The following is a 16,670-nucleotide window of genomic DNA, read 5'->3' as shown; positions in this document are numbered from 1 at the left end:
GGCAGTGCTCCTCGGCCACATCAGGACCATTATCAGGGTGCCAGCCCTTGGCAGTGCTCCTCGGCCACATCAGGACCATTATCAGGATGATGCCAGCCCTTGGCAGTGCTCCTCGGCCACATCAGGACCATTATCAGGATGATGCCAGCCCTTGGCAGTGCTCCTCGGCCACATCAGGACCATTATCAGGATGCCAGCCCTTGGCAGTGCTCCTCGGCCACATCAGGACCATTATCAGGGTGCCAGCCCTTGGCAGTGCTCCTCGGCCACATCAGGACCATCATCAGGATGATGCAAGCCCTTGGCAGTGCTCCTCGGCCACATCAGGACCATTATCAGGATGCCAGCCCTTGGCAGGGCTCCTCGGCCACATCAGGGCCATTATCAGGATGATGCCAGCCCTTGGCAGTGCTCCTCAGCCACATCAGGACCATTATCAGGATGCCAGCCCTTGGCAGTGCTCCTCGGCCACATCAGGACCATTATCAGGATGCCAGCCCTTGGGATGTGGCTGAGTAGCACTGCCAACACCAGTCCTTGGTAGTCCTCCGCAGCTGAATCCAGACCAATATCCAGATGCCAGTCCTTGGAACTGGCAGTGCTCCTCAGCCACATCAGGACCATCATCAGGATGATGCAAGCCCTTGGCAGTGCTCCTCGGCCACATCAGGACCATTATCAGGATGCCAGCCCTTGGCAGTGCTCCTCGGCCACATCAGGGCCATTATCAGGATGATGCCAGCCCTTGGCAGTGCTCCTCAGCCACATCAGGACCATTATCAGGATGCCAGCCCTTGGCAGTGCTCCTCGGCCACATCAGGACCATTATCAGGATGCCAGCCCTTGGGATGTGGCTGAGTAGCACTGCCAACACCAGTCCTTGGTAGTCCTCCGCAGCTGAATCCAGACCAATATCCAGATGCCAGTCCTTGGAACTGGCAGTGCTCCTCGGCCACATCAGGACCATCATCAGGATGATGCAAGCCCTTGGCAGTGCTCCTCGGCCACATCAGGACCATTATCAGGATGCCAGCCCTTGGCAGGGCTCCTCGGCCACATCAGGGCCATTATCAGGATGCCAGCCCTTGGGATGTGGCTGAGTAGCACTGCCAACACCAGTCCTTGGTAGTCCTCCGCAGCTGAATCCAGACCAATAGCCAGATGCCAGTCCTTGGAACTGGCAGTGCTCCTCGGCCACATCAGGACCATCATCAGGATGATGCAAGCCCTTGGCAGTGCTCCTCGGCCACATCAGGACCATTATCAGGATGCCAGCCCTTGGCAGTGCTCCTCGGCCACATCAGGGCCATTATCAGGATGATGCCAGCCCTTGGCAGTGCTCCTCGGCCACATCAGGACCATTATCAGGATGATGCCAGCCCTTGGCAGTGCTCCTCGGCCACATCAGGACCATTATCAGGATGATGCCAGCCCTTGGCAGTGCTCCTCGGCCACATCAGGACCATTATCAGGATGATGCCAGCCCTTGGCAGTGCTCCTCGGCCACATCAGGACCATTATCAGGGTGCCAGCCCTTGGCAGTGCTCCTCGGCCACATCAAGACCACTATCAGGATGCCAGCCCTTGGCAGTCCTCCTCGGCCACATCAGGACCATTATCAGGATGCCAGCCCTTGGGAGTGCTCCTCGGCCACATCAGGACCATTATCAGGATGCCAGCCCTTGGCAGTGCTACTCAGCCACATCCCAACACCAGTCCTTGGTAGTCCTCCGCAGCTGAATCCAGACCAATATCCAGATGCCAGTCCTTGGAACTGGCAGTGCTCCTCGGCCACATCAGGACCATCATCAGGATGATGCAAGCCCTTGGCAGTGCTCCTCGGCCACATCAGGACCATTATCAGGATGCCAGCCCTTGGCAGGGCTCCTCGGCCACATCAGGGCCATTATCAGGATGCCAGCCCTTGGGATGTGGCTGAGTAGCACTGCCAACACCAGTCCTTGGTAGTCCTCCGCAGCTGAATCCAGACCAATATCCAGATGCCAGTCCTTGGAACTGGCAGTGCTCCTCGGCCACATCAGGACCATCATCAGGATGATGCAAGCCCTTGGCAGTGCTCCTCGGCCACATCAGGACCATTATCAGGATGCCAGCCCTTGGCAGTGCTCCTCGGCCACATCAGGGCCATTATCAGGATGATGCCAGCCCTTGGCAGTGCTCCTCAGCCACATCAGGACCATTATCAGGATGCCAGCCCTTGCCAGTGCTCCTCGGCCACATCAGGACCATTATCAGGATGATGCCAGCCCTTGGCAGTGCTCCTCGGCCACATCAGGACCATTATCAGGATGCCAGCCTTTGGCAGTGCTCCTCGGCCACATCAGGACCATTATCAGGATGATGCCAGCCCTTGGCAGTGCTCCTCGGCCACATCAGGACCATTATCAGGATGCCAGCCCTTGGCAGTGCTCCTCGGCCACATCAGGACCATTATCAGGATGCCAGCCCTTGGCAGTGCTCCTCGGCCACATCAGGACCATTATCAGGATGCCAGCCCTTGGCAGGGCTCCTCGGCCACATCAGGGCCATTATCAGGATGCCAGCCCTTGGGATGTGGCTGAGTAGCACTGCCAACACCAGTCCTTGGTAGTCCTCCGCAGCTGAATCCAGACCAATATCCAGATGCCAGTCCTTGGAACTGGCAGTGCTCCTCGGCCACATCAGGACCATCATCAGGATGATGCAAGCCCTTGGCAGTGCTCCTCGGCCACATCAGGACCATTATCAGGATGCCAGCCCTTGGCAGTGCTCCTCGGCCACATCAGGGCCATTATCAGGATGATGCCAGCCCTTGGCAGTGCTCCTCAGCCATATCAGGACCATTATCAGGATGCCAGCCCTTGCCAGTGCTCCTCGGCCACATCAGGACCATTATCAGGATGCCAGCCCTTGGGAGTGCTCCTCGGCCACATCAGGACCATTATCAGGATGCCAGCCCTTGGCAGTGCTCCTCAGCCACATCAGGACCATTATCAGGATGCCAGCCCTTGGCAGTGCTCCTCAGCCACATCAGGACCATTATCAGGATGCCAGCCCTTGGCAGTGCTCCTCAGCCACATCAGGACCATTATCAGGATGCCAGCCCTTGGCAGTGCTCCTCGGCCACATCAGGACCATTATCAGGATGCCAGCCCTTGGCAGTGCTCCTCGGCCACATCAGGGCCATTATCAGGATGCCAGCCCTTGGGAGTGCTCCTCGGCCACATCAGGGCCATTATCAGGATGCCAGCCTTTGGGATGTGGCTGAGTAGCACTGCCAACACCAGTCCTTGGTAGTCCTCCGCAGCTGAATCCAGACCAATATCCAGATGCCAGTCCTTGGAACTGGCAGTGCTCCTCGGCCACATCAGGACCATCATCAGGATGATGCAAGCCCTTGGCAGTGCTCCTCGGCCAAATCAGGACCATTATCAGGATGCCAGCCCTTGGCAGTGCTCCTCGGCCACATCAGGGCCATTATCAGGATGATGCCAGCCCTTGGCAGTGCTCCTCGGCCACATCAGGAGCATTATGAGGATGCCAGCCCTTGGCAGTGCTCCTCGGCCACATCAGGACCATTATCAGGATGATGCCAGCCCTTGGCAGTGCTCCTCGGCCACATTAGGACCATTATCAGGATGATGCCAGCCCTTGGCAGTGCTCCTCGGCCACATCAGGACCATTATCAGGATGATGCCAGCCCTTGGCAGTGCTCCTCGGCCACATCAGGACCATTATCAGGATGCCAGCCCTTGGCAGTGCTCCTCGGCCACATCAGGACCATTATCAGGATGCCAGCCCTTGGCAGTGCTCCTCGGCCACATCAGGACCATTATCAGGATGCCAGCCCTTGGGAGTGCTCCTCGGCCACATCAGGACCATTATCAGGATGCCAGCCCTTGGGATGTGGCTGAGTAGCACTGCCAACACCAGTCCTTGGTAGTCCTCCCCAGCTGAATCCAGACCAATATCCAGATGCCAGTCCTTGGAACTGGCAGTGCTCCTCGGCCACATCAGGACCATCATCAGGATGATGCAAGCCCTTGGCAGTGCTCCTCGGCCACATCAGGACCATTATCAGGATGCCAGCCCTTGGCAGGGCTCCTCGGCCACATCAGGGCCATTATCAGGATGCCAGCCCTTGGGATGTGGCTGAGTAGCACTGCCAACACCAGTCCTTGGTAGTCCTCCCCAGCTGAATCCAGACCAATATCCAGATGCCAGTCCTTGGAACTGGAAGTGCTCCTCGGCCACATCAGGACCATCATCAGGATGATGCAAGCCCTTGGCAGTGCTCCTCGGCCACATCAGGACCATTATCAGGATGCCAGCCCTTGGCAGTGCTCCTCGGCCACATCAGGGCCATTATCAGGATGATGCCAGCCCTTGGCAGTGCTCCTCAGCCACATCAGGACCATTATCAGGATGCCAGCCCTTGGCAGTGCTCCTCGGCCACATCAGGACCATTATCAGGATGATGCCAGCCCTTGGCAGTGCTCCTCGGCCACATCAGGACCATTATCAGGATGATGCCAGCCCTTGGCAGTGCTCCTCGGCCACATCAGGACCATTATCAGGATGATGCCAGCCCTTGGCAGTGCTCCTCGGCCACATCAGGACCATTATCAGGATGCCAGCCCTTAGCAGTGCTCCTCGGCCACATCAGGACCATTATCAGGGTGCCAGCCCTTGGCAGTGCTCCTCGGCCACATCAGGACCATTATCAGGATGATGCCAGCCCTTGGCAGTGCTCCTCGGCCACATCAGGACCATTATCAGGGTGCCAGCCCTTGGCAGTGCTCCTCGGCCACATCAGGACCATTATCAGGATGCCAGCCCTTGGCAGTGCTCCTCGGCCACATCAGGACCATTATCAGGATGCCAGCCCTTGGCAGTGCTCCTCAGCCACATCAGGACCATTATCAGGATGCCAGCCCTTGGCAGTGCTCCTCAGCCACATCAGGGCCATTATCAGGATGCCAGCCCTTGGCAGTGCTCCTCAGCCACATCAGGGCCATTATCAGGATGCCAGCCCTTGGCAGTGCTCCTCAGCCACATCAGGGCCATTATCAGGATGCCAGCCCTTGGCAGTGCTCCTCGGCCACATCAGGGCCATTATCAGGATGCCAGCCCTTGGCAGGGCTCCTCGGCCACATCAGGATCATTATCAGAATGCCAGCCCTTGGCAGGGCTCCTCGGCCACATCAGGGCCATTATCAGGATGCCAGCCCTTGGCAGGGCTCCTCGGCCACATCAGGGCCATTATCAGGATGCCAGCCCTTGGGAGTGCTCCTCGGCCACATCAGGGCCATTATCAGGATGCCAGCCCTTGGGAGTGCTCCTCGGCCACATCAGGGCCATTATCAGGATGCCAGCCCTTGGGATGTGGCTGAGTAGCACTGCCAACACCAGTCCTTGGTAGTCCTCCGCAGCTGAATCCAGACCAATATCCAGATGCCAGTCCTTGGAACTTCTCAGCAGTAATCAAATACCATTACCAAACCAAACATTCAAGACCACTGCCACATCATCATAAGTGTTCGGCTCCAACTATCGATCAGGTCGAGACCCTGGAGCCAAGGAAGAAAGAAGCCATGGATCTTCTGAGACCCTCAGCTTTACACCAGAACTCCACCCTCGTTGAGAAGTGACCCTCCAAAAAACAGATCATGGAAAGAAATAATGAAAATCAGTGAGAGTTTGGCAGAACCCTGCAACATTCATGACCCATGGGCCTAGACATCAAATGGGGTTAGATATTGCTGGCAACCCCAGAATGAAAAATAGCATACTCTGCCCTGTGTACCATTATTAGGAAAAAGCTGAGGACACCTAGGAGAGGACTACAATGTCATGATCTTCCTCACTCCCCCGCCAACTCAATCCTGCCTGGAGCGGCTCCTTTAAACCATCCCCCAAACCAAGACATCCCTTTAAAGAGGCCAATCCAGTACATTATATTTACAATGCACATTTTAACCTACTGCCTGAAGTTATTGGCACGCGACACGCATCCATCATCGCCTGGATTTACACGGATGCTTCAATCCACACTTCTCAAGCTGTGCATATATCCAAATTTAATCCAGACGAATGATCGGAAATTCGTGGAGAATGTAATATACCGTGCATTAGAGACTGCAAACACCGCCGCAGATAGATGAGCCGAATGTGCTGCGGAGGTGAAAATTTGTCACCATTCTAATTGCTGCATACAGGGCAAATGTATCTCCGTTATATCACGCGGTGCGGACTCCGGAAGCGAGCGGCGCGAGAGAGCTAGACATTTTTTTATTGAGATGGATTAAACCAGTTGCAGGGGTGTACTTAATTTCTGCATATTTCCATCTCTCAAGGTACAAGTTGGGTAAAAAGATTCTACTGGAAACCACAGATTTCTTTATACTCCACCAATTTATTTTTTATCACGGCCACCAGTCAACAACTCTCTACCATCTTTCCAAATCAGACATAAAACCAAAAATCACACACAACCTGTTGGATAGGAAGACTTTCCGAGGCGATCACTTGATCGCTGCAGATCCAACACAAGAGAGGCCATGAGCTGCTTATTCTCGCTGCAGTGGCCACTAGAGAGGAAAAGCGGCATTACATGCCAGTCAAAAAACACCTGTGTCGTGGGACTGCATGGACACCATTTTTAATCAAGTGTCCAAAGTTTGGGAGTCCCTTCTTCTACATCGATGTGCCCCAACAGGTCTTACGTAAAGGAGTTACAACTTTTGTTGCCGATTCTTTTTTACACACACCCGCAATCATAAATGTCATCATTCCAAGGGCCTCAACCATTTTTCCATGGTGGCTGCCACAGCAATCACGTGATCGCTGCAGATCAAGCTCATGAGGGGACATCAGCTGTCTATTTTGCCTGCAGAGGCCACTACAGGGGAAACGTGGTGTTACGTTTACTCAGCCAGGCGAACAGATTGCTGTAAATGGAGTGTCCAAATCCGCTAGGAATGCTATTTTTTTTTTTTTTTTTTTTAGTATGTGTTGTGCCAAGATGGATGTCCACTGAAAAACAGTCACGTGCCATAACAGGTCATAAGGAGTTATTAAGTGGAGAGAACACCTTTACTAACATGGATTGTATAAATATGAGAGCAAAGTCAGCCGGATCTGCCGATTTCATTAGGGCCTTCAGACTATCCACAAAGTAATCAGAAAGAACTATGGAAAGCACATGCACGATCGGCCACAATGAGCATGCATGTCAATGGGGTATCGGGAGGAATAGCTGTCGGCCAGGATTCTGACAACTGCTACCTAAACCCATGTGATCTGTAGGGTGGCAGTAATTGTACCGGGCATAGGGGGCGCCCTAGGAGGATGCTCCAGGTTGGGTGAATGCACTACATTATCCCTTCCATTTAATTTCCTAGAGTCACATTTTTATTTCACTATTGTATCTCCTGACCTTGCAGCATTGAATTGTTGGGAACCAGGTTCACCCAAAAATTTGGTACTGGGGTCAAAATTTGAGGATTTTATTTTTATATTGACTTCTACGAGAGTTCTTACTGCCTAGCTAAAATCTGTCATTGATCGTCTGAGGCTGCCAGAGCAGAACTCTTCACACCTCCCTCTACCTGCCACCATTCCCAGTGTGACGCCGCCGTTGTGGAGCAACATACATGAGACGCCAGGGGATGCCGGCAGGTAGGAGGAAGTTTGCATGGCTTTAGTCAGTTGGACCAGGGTTTGGCAACTTTTTTGCTTAACTTTAGACTACACCTTTTTGAAGCCAAAATTCAGGGTATTCTAGACCAATTCTATTTTTTTTTTAATGTTCAATTCACCTCTTTTTTGGATCAATATGTCTTTGGCAAGAAACGTTTTTCGAAGCCCAATTAGAGGCACAGGATGATGGACGATTTCTGGCAATGGATCCGATCACTACCACAACCTCAGAAATGCTCAGCCGAGCGGCCATCTCTTTAGGAAGGGTTTAGTCTGATCGGATCAGTGGTGGGGTGAACGCTTCCGCGCCCCTATTTTATAATCGGCTGGACCCCCATCCAGCAATCAAGGGTCCGGTACGGATGTGACAAAGGTGACGGCCTTTTCTAGTCACCCGATAGGACAACTCAGGACTCTGCCATTGGGTAACCAAAAAACCATGATGTTGCGCTACTTCCCATCCCAGCGGAGACTAACAGAACAATCGGTGGTAGATATACTTGTGATTAAAACCTAAAAGGAAACTTACATTTGGAAGTAGTGGTATTGGTTAAATAGGTGCTTGTTCCATTAGCAAAATGTTACCAGTTTTATACAGATCGGATGTGCCAGTCATGAGAAATCTTGGAAAGAAGTAATATGCAAATCAGGCTGGAAGTGCATTGGGGGCGTGTCAATGCACTTGGGAAGATGCAGCTTCTACGCTGCGTTTCTCATGAAGGGCAAGTCTGATTTCTACAAAAGACGGTATCATTTTTATAGGGAGACAAGCGCCTATGCAGCCGTAACACTACTGCCCACGTGCCGATACAAAAGCTACAGTCAGTCACTGGGCATCAAAAGGATAAAGACGCAACAAGAAGATAGACTACATGCAATTTCCAAAGGGTTTTAAGCAAAATTTTCACGAGGCATTGATTAGTATGGGGGTTTTTTTTCTAGGTCAGAGAAATATAAGTCGCCCATCTGCATCACACCAGGGCTTGGCCTGTAATAAGGATATTAAAGAGCGGCTTTCATCTTTTCCTGTTCCATTCATGCCTGATCCATTTGCCATTTCCTTGATCTTATCTAACGTTTCTCTGACCTTTCAACCTGACCTGAAAGGTCAAGGACCTTAGGGAAGATATGGGCCCACCAGGCCAGAAGACCATAAATCTTCATTTATGAGAACAGGAAGGCCTTGATGATGATCCTCATCAGTGCAAGATACAGAAGTGTGGATTCGGCAGGGGTGGGCTTAGATGGTGCCTGGCAAGAAAAAAAATCTTTCTAACAAGTAGCCGGTCATCTTTAAGTGCCCATGATTGTAACACAGAACCCCTGGAACTTTATGTGCCACCATAAAGAATCATTCAGTAGCAGACCTTGTTTGACGGCAACCAAGTGCAAGGGGCACCAACGTAGATCACTGGGAAATGAAGGGAAGGGGCATGGGCCACAGTGGAGACCAAAGCTTTTAGGTCCGGACCTCACTTCAGCTGAAGGTGGCCAAGATGGAGCCCAATTGTAAGTTTTTCTATGGCAAATATGCACCAAAAGATTACATGAGATCTGTTGTCTGTGATCTGGTCACACAAGTCCTCATGCCTCAGTGTTCCCGATGACACCCACATGGACTGCTAATGAAGATTAATTTACTCCATGCAAACCATGTGCCCAGCATGGCAGCCTCATGACCGCCAGAACCCGCCGATGCCAACCATGAAGCAGGCAACAAGTGCTGGCAAACAAGATCTTGGATACCAATACCAAAAGCTTCCACCTCTTGGAGGTACAGACCCTACTAAGTCATAACAGCAGCTCAGTCATTAGAAGAGGTAAATCTCAGGTTTCTGGTCACGTTGCCTTCAAGCAGTTTCCTAGATCGACTCTCAAAGTGAATTTAGGCTTCATGAGGCTCGTAGCCCCCCGAGGTGCCGGAGAACATCACAAGGATCAGACGCTTCCCCCGTAACCAGAGCAGGACAAGAAAGGGAGAGTGCTGAAGAGGACAATGGGGGGCTTAAGGGCCGGCTCTTCTTGCCTGGGGGGCTTGTTTATTTAAAAAAAAAAAAAAACCTACTCTGCAATGCTGGCGATCACTGACATTTAAAGCCCCCACAAACGAGAGACAGACATACATTTGGTTAAAGGAATTGTACAGATCAGGAAAACATTGCAATTTTCTTCCAGAAACAGCACCACCCTTGCATGTTGGTAATGCCTGGTATTGCAGCTCAGATCCATTTACAAAAAAAAATCATCTATATACTAGAATTATCAGCAGGGGTCCCACTGATGACCAGAATAATTAACTTATGTCCCACAGTTCTGCCCAACCAGCGTCAGGAATCGTTATCATTGTCTAGTGAGTGATCGCAATAGCTCAACACGTCACCATAGACTATTAATGCAGCGCACCGGCCACTCCATTCTAAAATTGGGGGATACGAGATCCCCATTTTTGAGTCTCAGCATTGGATAAGTGATCATTTTATAGACTGGGATACCCCTTTAAGTAATCGGGGCTAAGCTGCAATACCACACACGACCTGTAAACAAGTGTGGCGCTATTTTCAAAAGACATCAGCCAACATTTCTGATTAGCCAATGAATCCCACGAAAAGTCGATCTATTCCTAGATCAGGTCTGCAACAAACTTTTCCTCCCAAGAACGGAAATTTAATGAAAAAAAAAAAAAAAAAAACACAGCAAATGTGAAGCGGTAACAGCTCGATGGAGACGACGCATGCTGCGTCCACAGATCAATTAACAAGCGGAGTCCTCGACTGGAAGAAATTAAAGAGATTTTCTAGAAGAATGGTTGGAGAGTCCCGCTCAATGCATCATCTTTTCATCTCCTCGTTTGCCCTTGTCATAGAGTGTTCGCTGCCAGCGCCTCCGACAGCGCGAAGCCGCCGAAAGCAGCTGTGCGATGGGAAAGGGGTGAAAGCGGCACAAAAACAAAAAGTCTAACGTGCAAGCCCAAGAACAAGACCGGCGTTAACTGTGCAGATTAATAAGGACGCGTCTACATCGATGTTAACAATGCCCTTCGGTGACGACAAGCTGCGCGCAATAAAAAGAATTCTTGTAAACAAAAAGTTTAAACACCGCACACAGAAAACCTACAGACCTAAAACCCTAAGCGGGGGTCGCCGTAAAGGCTACTGCAGGGTATAAGGAACATCACGGCTTGATTTCTTTTGCAGGATCAATGATGGCACGGATGACGTAGGGACACGCCAGAAGGAATTGTGCGCACATCCTGGCAGAGCACCATTCTGAAAACTCTCCGGTTAAAACAGACACCCTGAACATATGTGGAATAAGCCAATTTTATCCCAGTAGTGCACGCCGGACAGTATATTTGGTGCGTCGGTGGCGCTTTTTTCTAACTTTGGGTGCAATTTGTTTTTTTTTGCTTTTAAGTTTTAGTGCATTTCATGTCACACACCCAACGCAACCCAAATATCTCCAGGTTTCATTCAAAACCATTTGCTACATTTCTTTTTATTCCATTTGTTTACGAACAGTAGTTAAAAAGTTTCTTCGCAAAGGTGAACCGGCCCTTTAAGGCATACCAGAGCTTTACTCCAAGGAAGCGCTCAGATTAAATGCCTGCACGCACTACAACTGGACAGGGAGGGGAAAGTGTTAAAAAGACGGAGCGCAGAATCAGCCAAAACACCCAACGAGCCCGGATCGTTTTACTAAAAACACCGAGAACCCCGCGAGCAACATCGTCGTCTGAGCAAAATGTACAGGAGGCCGCGGCTTGACATCATCTCAATCTACAAGTTCACAAATCGGGAAAATACTAATATAAAAAGGCGGAAAAAAAAAATAAATAAATGGAAGTTTGTTACAAGTACATCCATTCTTGATAAACACAACAGCAACAAAAAGATTCTCTCTAGAGTTTAAAACAATGTATCACAGACAATCCTCAGTCTAGATCTTTGCTCCATCGCTTCAACAGTAGTGAGAAATCTGGGGGATGCAACGCGATTTCGGACAAAAATTGTACTACGACCCAAGTGAATGTGGTCGGGCTGCGACTGATGCACAAAATCTCCAAACCCAAAGACAACAGGTATCATTGTGCCCAAGGAAAGCCATGAATGGGAATTGATGGCCCAGATATTAGATGGTTGGGTAGAACAGCAGAGAGGCAGCCATTGCAGGGGAGGCCCTGTAATTATTAACCGAGTGATTTCATTACAGGGACAAGTTATATGACTGTGACATTATATACGAGGAACATTCCTCGGCAGCTCGCACGCCCCGCTTTCCAGGAAACTCATTAAATATATATATTAAAAACAAAGGCCCTGATTCATCAAGACAGGCTTTTATATGTGCCAAAATCATTACTAGGCGAAGCTTTCGGTTTCCGTGCGCCACTTCAAGAACTTTACTCCGAATCGGAATGGAGTGCTTTTCTGTCCTATCTTATGCCACTTTTTGGACATAATTCATCATGGACTTTCCGCTCGTGCTCTGTCAACATCCCCTCTCTGCAAAGTTTCACCCTCTTTACAAAAAAGTTGGCGGAGGTGGCTGAAACTAACGTAAAACATGAGCTACAAGTTGCATGAAAACTTTGAGATCTCACTTTTTTTTTTTTTAAAATGCCCAAACACATTAGGTAGTATTTGGATGTATCTACTGTTCCTCGACATCCCCAGTAGACATGCACGCTCAGCTGTGCCGAGCGTTCATGTGTTATATATTGGGAGATTGGAATGAGTGGATTACGGACTCCTCCTGGGAGACTAAAGGAATCTGACAGTTAAATTTACCACACATCATCTGAAGCAGGAGAGTTGGAAGATCCCAATACACATTCGATAACTAGCCCAAAATCTCTGCTCGCACCAGCTCAGAGAAAACTGCAAATTAAAAAAAAATAGTGCATGCAGAGGGGAAACTGGCGACTATGCAGCATCGAAAGTCAGGTAATGGCCAAAAATAGTGTTTCTCACGTTCACCCAAAGGACAGCGTATTCTGACCATTTAACAACTACTGAGCCAAAATCCAGCTCTGCTCCATCAAATGTGCTCCAGTCCAGACTTCTGATCAATGGACAACGCACCTCAGCAAATAGCTCAAAAGACATTACAAGAATGTGAGATAGAGATATAGATATAGATATAGATATATATATACACACACACATACACACACACGTTCGTTCAATTGAAGTTATGACTGCTGTCATTTCATGTACTGATGGTGGTTCTGGTGATGTATCCCTGTAGTGATGGTGGAAGGGTCCATTCTGCCACTTCTGAAATTGCCATATGACCGCGGCACTTGAATAGACCTTAAGGGCTTCCACACCTGTCATGAGTCAAACGTTTTAACTATGCTTTACCCTCCCAAGCATGACATCACGAGAAGGAATCCCATTTATCAAGAGTCATTTAGATTTGCCTTGCCTAAGGGAAGGGGGAGGGGAGGTTTACTATTCAGCAAGTGAAAGGCAACCAAGGTCACGCGGGAATCAAAACTAGAAAACACTTAAAAAGGTAGCGCGCACCTATATTTCTGCTCAAATCCAAAAAACCCAGAGTCCGCTCTCCCTGGTGCTGATAAAAGAGAAATGGATCGACCAGATCACCCTACAAAAACGACCCTTCATATTTCCACAAGTTAACGTTTCAACAAACACTTATAAAGTCAGGATATTACCCAGTCTAGGCAAGTCATAGGGATGACACAAGGGACTGCAGAAAGCAAGATCTTCCTGGGTTATATCTATACCTAGAATACCCTGCTGTCAGAGGGCGACGCACTATTAAGGAGAGCCAGCCGTGTAAACCAGACTTAAGGAAATGGTCCGGTCCATGAGGTTATCCCCTGATGAACAGCTATCACTTCGCCATAGGTTACATAAAAAAAAAAAAAAAAAAAAAAGTGTATGATCGCTGGTTTATCCACCAATCACGGGGATGGGGATTGCAAAACTCAACATTTCCCCGTGTGAATGGAGCAATGGTGAGCATGTATGACCACCACTCTGGTAAAGCCCCCCCAAGACCATGAATGGATCGGGGTGGGGGTCGTACATGCTCATTACAGCTCCATTCACACACCCCAATTCTTCTCCGAGCAGTCGGACCCCCCAGCGATCATTTGCCACCCATCCTGCGGGCAGGTGATTTGTTTACAGGATGACCCCTTTGAATTCTGAAGTGGTTTGTTTGTTTTTTTCATTACTTCCAAAACATTCTAAATTCTCAAGGACGCGACACCGGCGATTTCCGTCTCCGCTTTGCACGGACACCAACACACTTTCGGTATCACTACATTACGAGTCGACAAACGTTCACGAGAATTGCACCTTGTTTATTATTAACTGTCAATCACGTGCAGGAAATACTCGCAACCGCTCAAAACGAGAACTCCTGGCCACATGCTGGAAGTTTCACATGAATCATTCGGGTTTGTAGAGAATCCCGTATGTCATTTCGAGCAACATCAAAAAAAAAAAAAAAAATTCTGCAAGTTCAGCATGTAAAAGGGACAGACAGGAATAGGCACTTGTGTTCGGTGGAGGGGGAAGGGAGCGCTGACCTCAATGACTTATCTTTGAACGGTTGACCAGAAGTCTGATATCACATACACTTTCAATGTGTTCTGCCCTGATGACAAGGAAGTTTCTTAGAAGAGCAAATTCACGTCAAACGGCAACAACAATGGCGGCTGCGAGCTTAAGCCGCCACTGATAATACAGATGGTAGATGCCAGACCTCTATGGTGTTGGTCAGAGACTTCCGAAATTCAATCTCCAAGTTAATATCAATGGTCATGTATCACGGGAAAAAAAAAAACAAACAAAAAAAAACGACCTTATACAAAGTCGAATAGCTAAGGGGATCCACCCCTTTATTAAGCACTGCCGACCTCTAAATTAAGCTACAGTGGAATGCCCCTTTAAGAAATCCATAGAAACATATTGATAATAACTTCGAATATTTAGAAAAAAAAAAAAAAAAAATAGAAAAAATTCCAACCAGCGATAAATCTGCAACACCAATATGTCCAAAAACAAATCCAAATCATCAATGAGGAGGATGCTCCGATTATTGCTTCAACCACCTGTTATGGGTCAGGTCAATATTTCGATAAAGCATAAGAAGCAAAAGAACAACATTTATATCATGGATTGTGCCAATCATACCAAGCACAGACAAAGCGTCCAAAATATAGCAACATTTCCCACCGTGGTGAACTACAATTCCCAGCATACTTGGTCACATACTGTACTTTATGGTTCCTCTCTATAGATGAGTCGTGTGCGATTTGATATGCTTTTAAAGGGTAAAAACTTCTTAAATCACACATGTCAAAAGACAATAAAAAAACAAATATATTTCCGGAATGTTAACCATATGATCCTGCATTTTTTTTTTTTCATTGCAGCCAGTACTAACATTTCAATACTTATGGAACGTAAACACCTGGAAATGTCATTTTGCAGTAAACCCTCTGACGGACAAAGAGCATTAAAAAAAAAAAAAAAAATACATAACCATCCAGACAAGTCACATTTCACATAAACTGATCAGACATAGACATGGCACAGCAGAGTGGAGTTTGCCACATGGCACCACTTACAGTTTCTCCATCATCAACAATTCAGCCCCTACAGAGTTAAATGGCACATTCAGCTCTGCTAAGTCTTCCCATACATTCTAGATGGGTGACATTGCCATTTTTTTTTTTTAGGAAGGAAGCAATGTGTGCAACTTGACAGAGCTGATGGCAATTTTTGCACAATCCATGGAAGTCGATGGTTGTATGACATAATGCAAAGTGGCATGAAAGGAGGAACGGGCATGACACGTTTGCACCGGGCGGCACACGGCATACGTCTCCGGCCCGATGTCACAACATCATTGGGAAATAATAAACAAATGTATCGGGCAGAGAAGAAAAAAAAAAAAGTAACAAACAAGAAATATATCATGTAAATATTTACACAAGAGAAAGGCAACATTTCCATGAAGGGCTGGGACCTGGCAGCGGTGGCGGCGGGCACCGTACCTTGTGGACGTTCCTTTCCGGACATCGCAGATGCTGCATTTAAAGGCTTCCGCGCTGTTCCTAAAAGTGCACACGCTACAATCCCAATATCCCTCGTCCGCCGACGGTTTAGCTTGCCGCTTTGGCCTGTGAAGCAAGGAGAAAAAAAAAAAAAAAAAAAGGACGAGAAATATCAGGACTTGTCAAATGCGCTTGTCATCTACCAGAACCCCCAACCCCTCCGCCATCACCACCTTAGGGATACAAATCCCCAACTTTGCGGCCCACCCCAAAAGCAGGTTGCTGCGAAAAAAAAAAAAAAAAATTGTCATACCCGACCCTCCTGCCCTTCAAATTAACCTTACGCTGGGGGAAGGGGGTTAAAAACAGCCCCAAGGAAGAGTCCAACCACCAACCTGCCCTTTCGCAGCCTTCCGATATACCCTCACCTTACCCCCCCAAACCGCCACCCTGTGCCAGCACCCCCCCCCCTCCATTATGACATGCAGCCATTCCAACAACACTACCCCCCCCCCCCTTCTTCTAAAGCCGTCACCAGTCATGTTTAACCCCTTACATGCTCCTACAGAAATCAAGAGGACGGTCATGGGGGGGGGGGGGAGGAAGGGAGGCGGATTGGAGGGGGGGGCGGCTTTACAAGGAATTATGCATTATAAAAACACAACACACCCCACTGTGAAAATAACACACGAAAGACAAAGACGCCGTGGCCGACAAGAGACATTCCTGCCACCCACCGTCCCCTCCCCAATCCACCTATCAATAATGAAATAATACTGAAGGATATTGGGGGGGGGGGGGGGGTAATGACTTATTTAGATTTTAAGGGGCGCGGAGGCGTTTCTCTCTTTCTCCACCCTGCCTTTTTTTTCTTCCTCTCTCCTGGTAAATATTCTCTTTGTCTGAGGCTCTGTGCAGGGAGTGTGTGTGT

General features: G+C 48.9%; 1 protein-coding gene across 1 annotated transcript in view; it reads right to left on the bottom strand.

Moving 5' to 3' along the window:
• The window catches only part of RYBP (RING1 and YY1 binding protein), a 77,902-nt gene that overhangs the window by 60,715 nt on the left and 517 nt on the right, over positions 1-16,670 (bottom strand). Inside the window, exon 2 of the mRNA XM_073569700.1 lies at positions 15,740-15,865. Within this exon, the coding sequence (XP_073425801.1) occupies positions 15,740-15,865 (126 nt within the window). The remainder of the gene's footprint in view (positions 1-15,739; positions 15,866-16,670) is intronic.

This window comes from Dendrobates tinctorius, unplaced genomic scaffold (genome assembly GCF_039654945.1).
Source record: "Dendrobates tinctorius isolate UK_male_01 unplaced genomic scaffold, ASM3965494v1 ptg000027l, whole genome shotgun sequence".
NCBI lineage: Eukaryota > Metazoa > Chordata > Amphibia > Anura > Dendrobatidae > Dendrobates > Dendrobates tinctorius.
The sequence above is the reverse complement of the archived record's forward strand: the minus strand, read 5'-3'. Positions and strand labels throughout refer to the sequence as shown.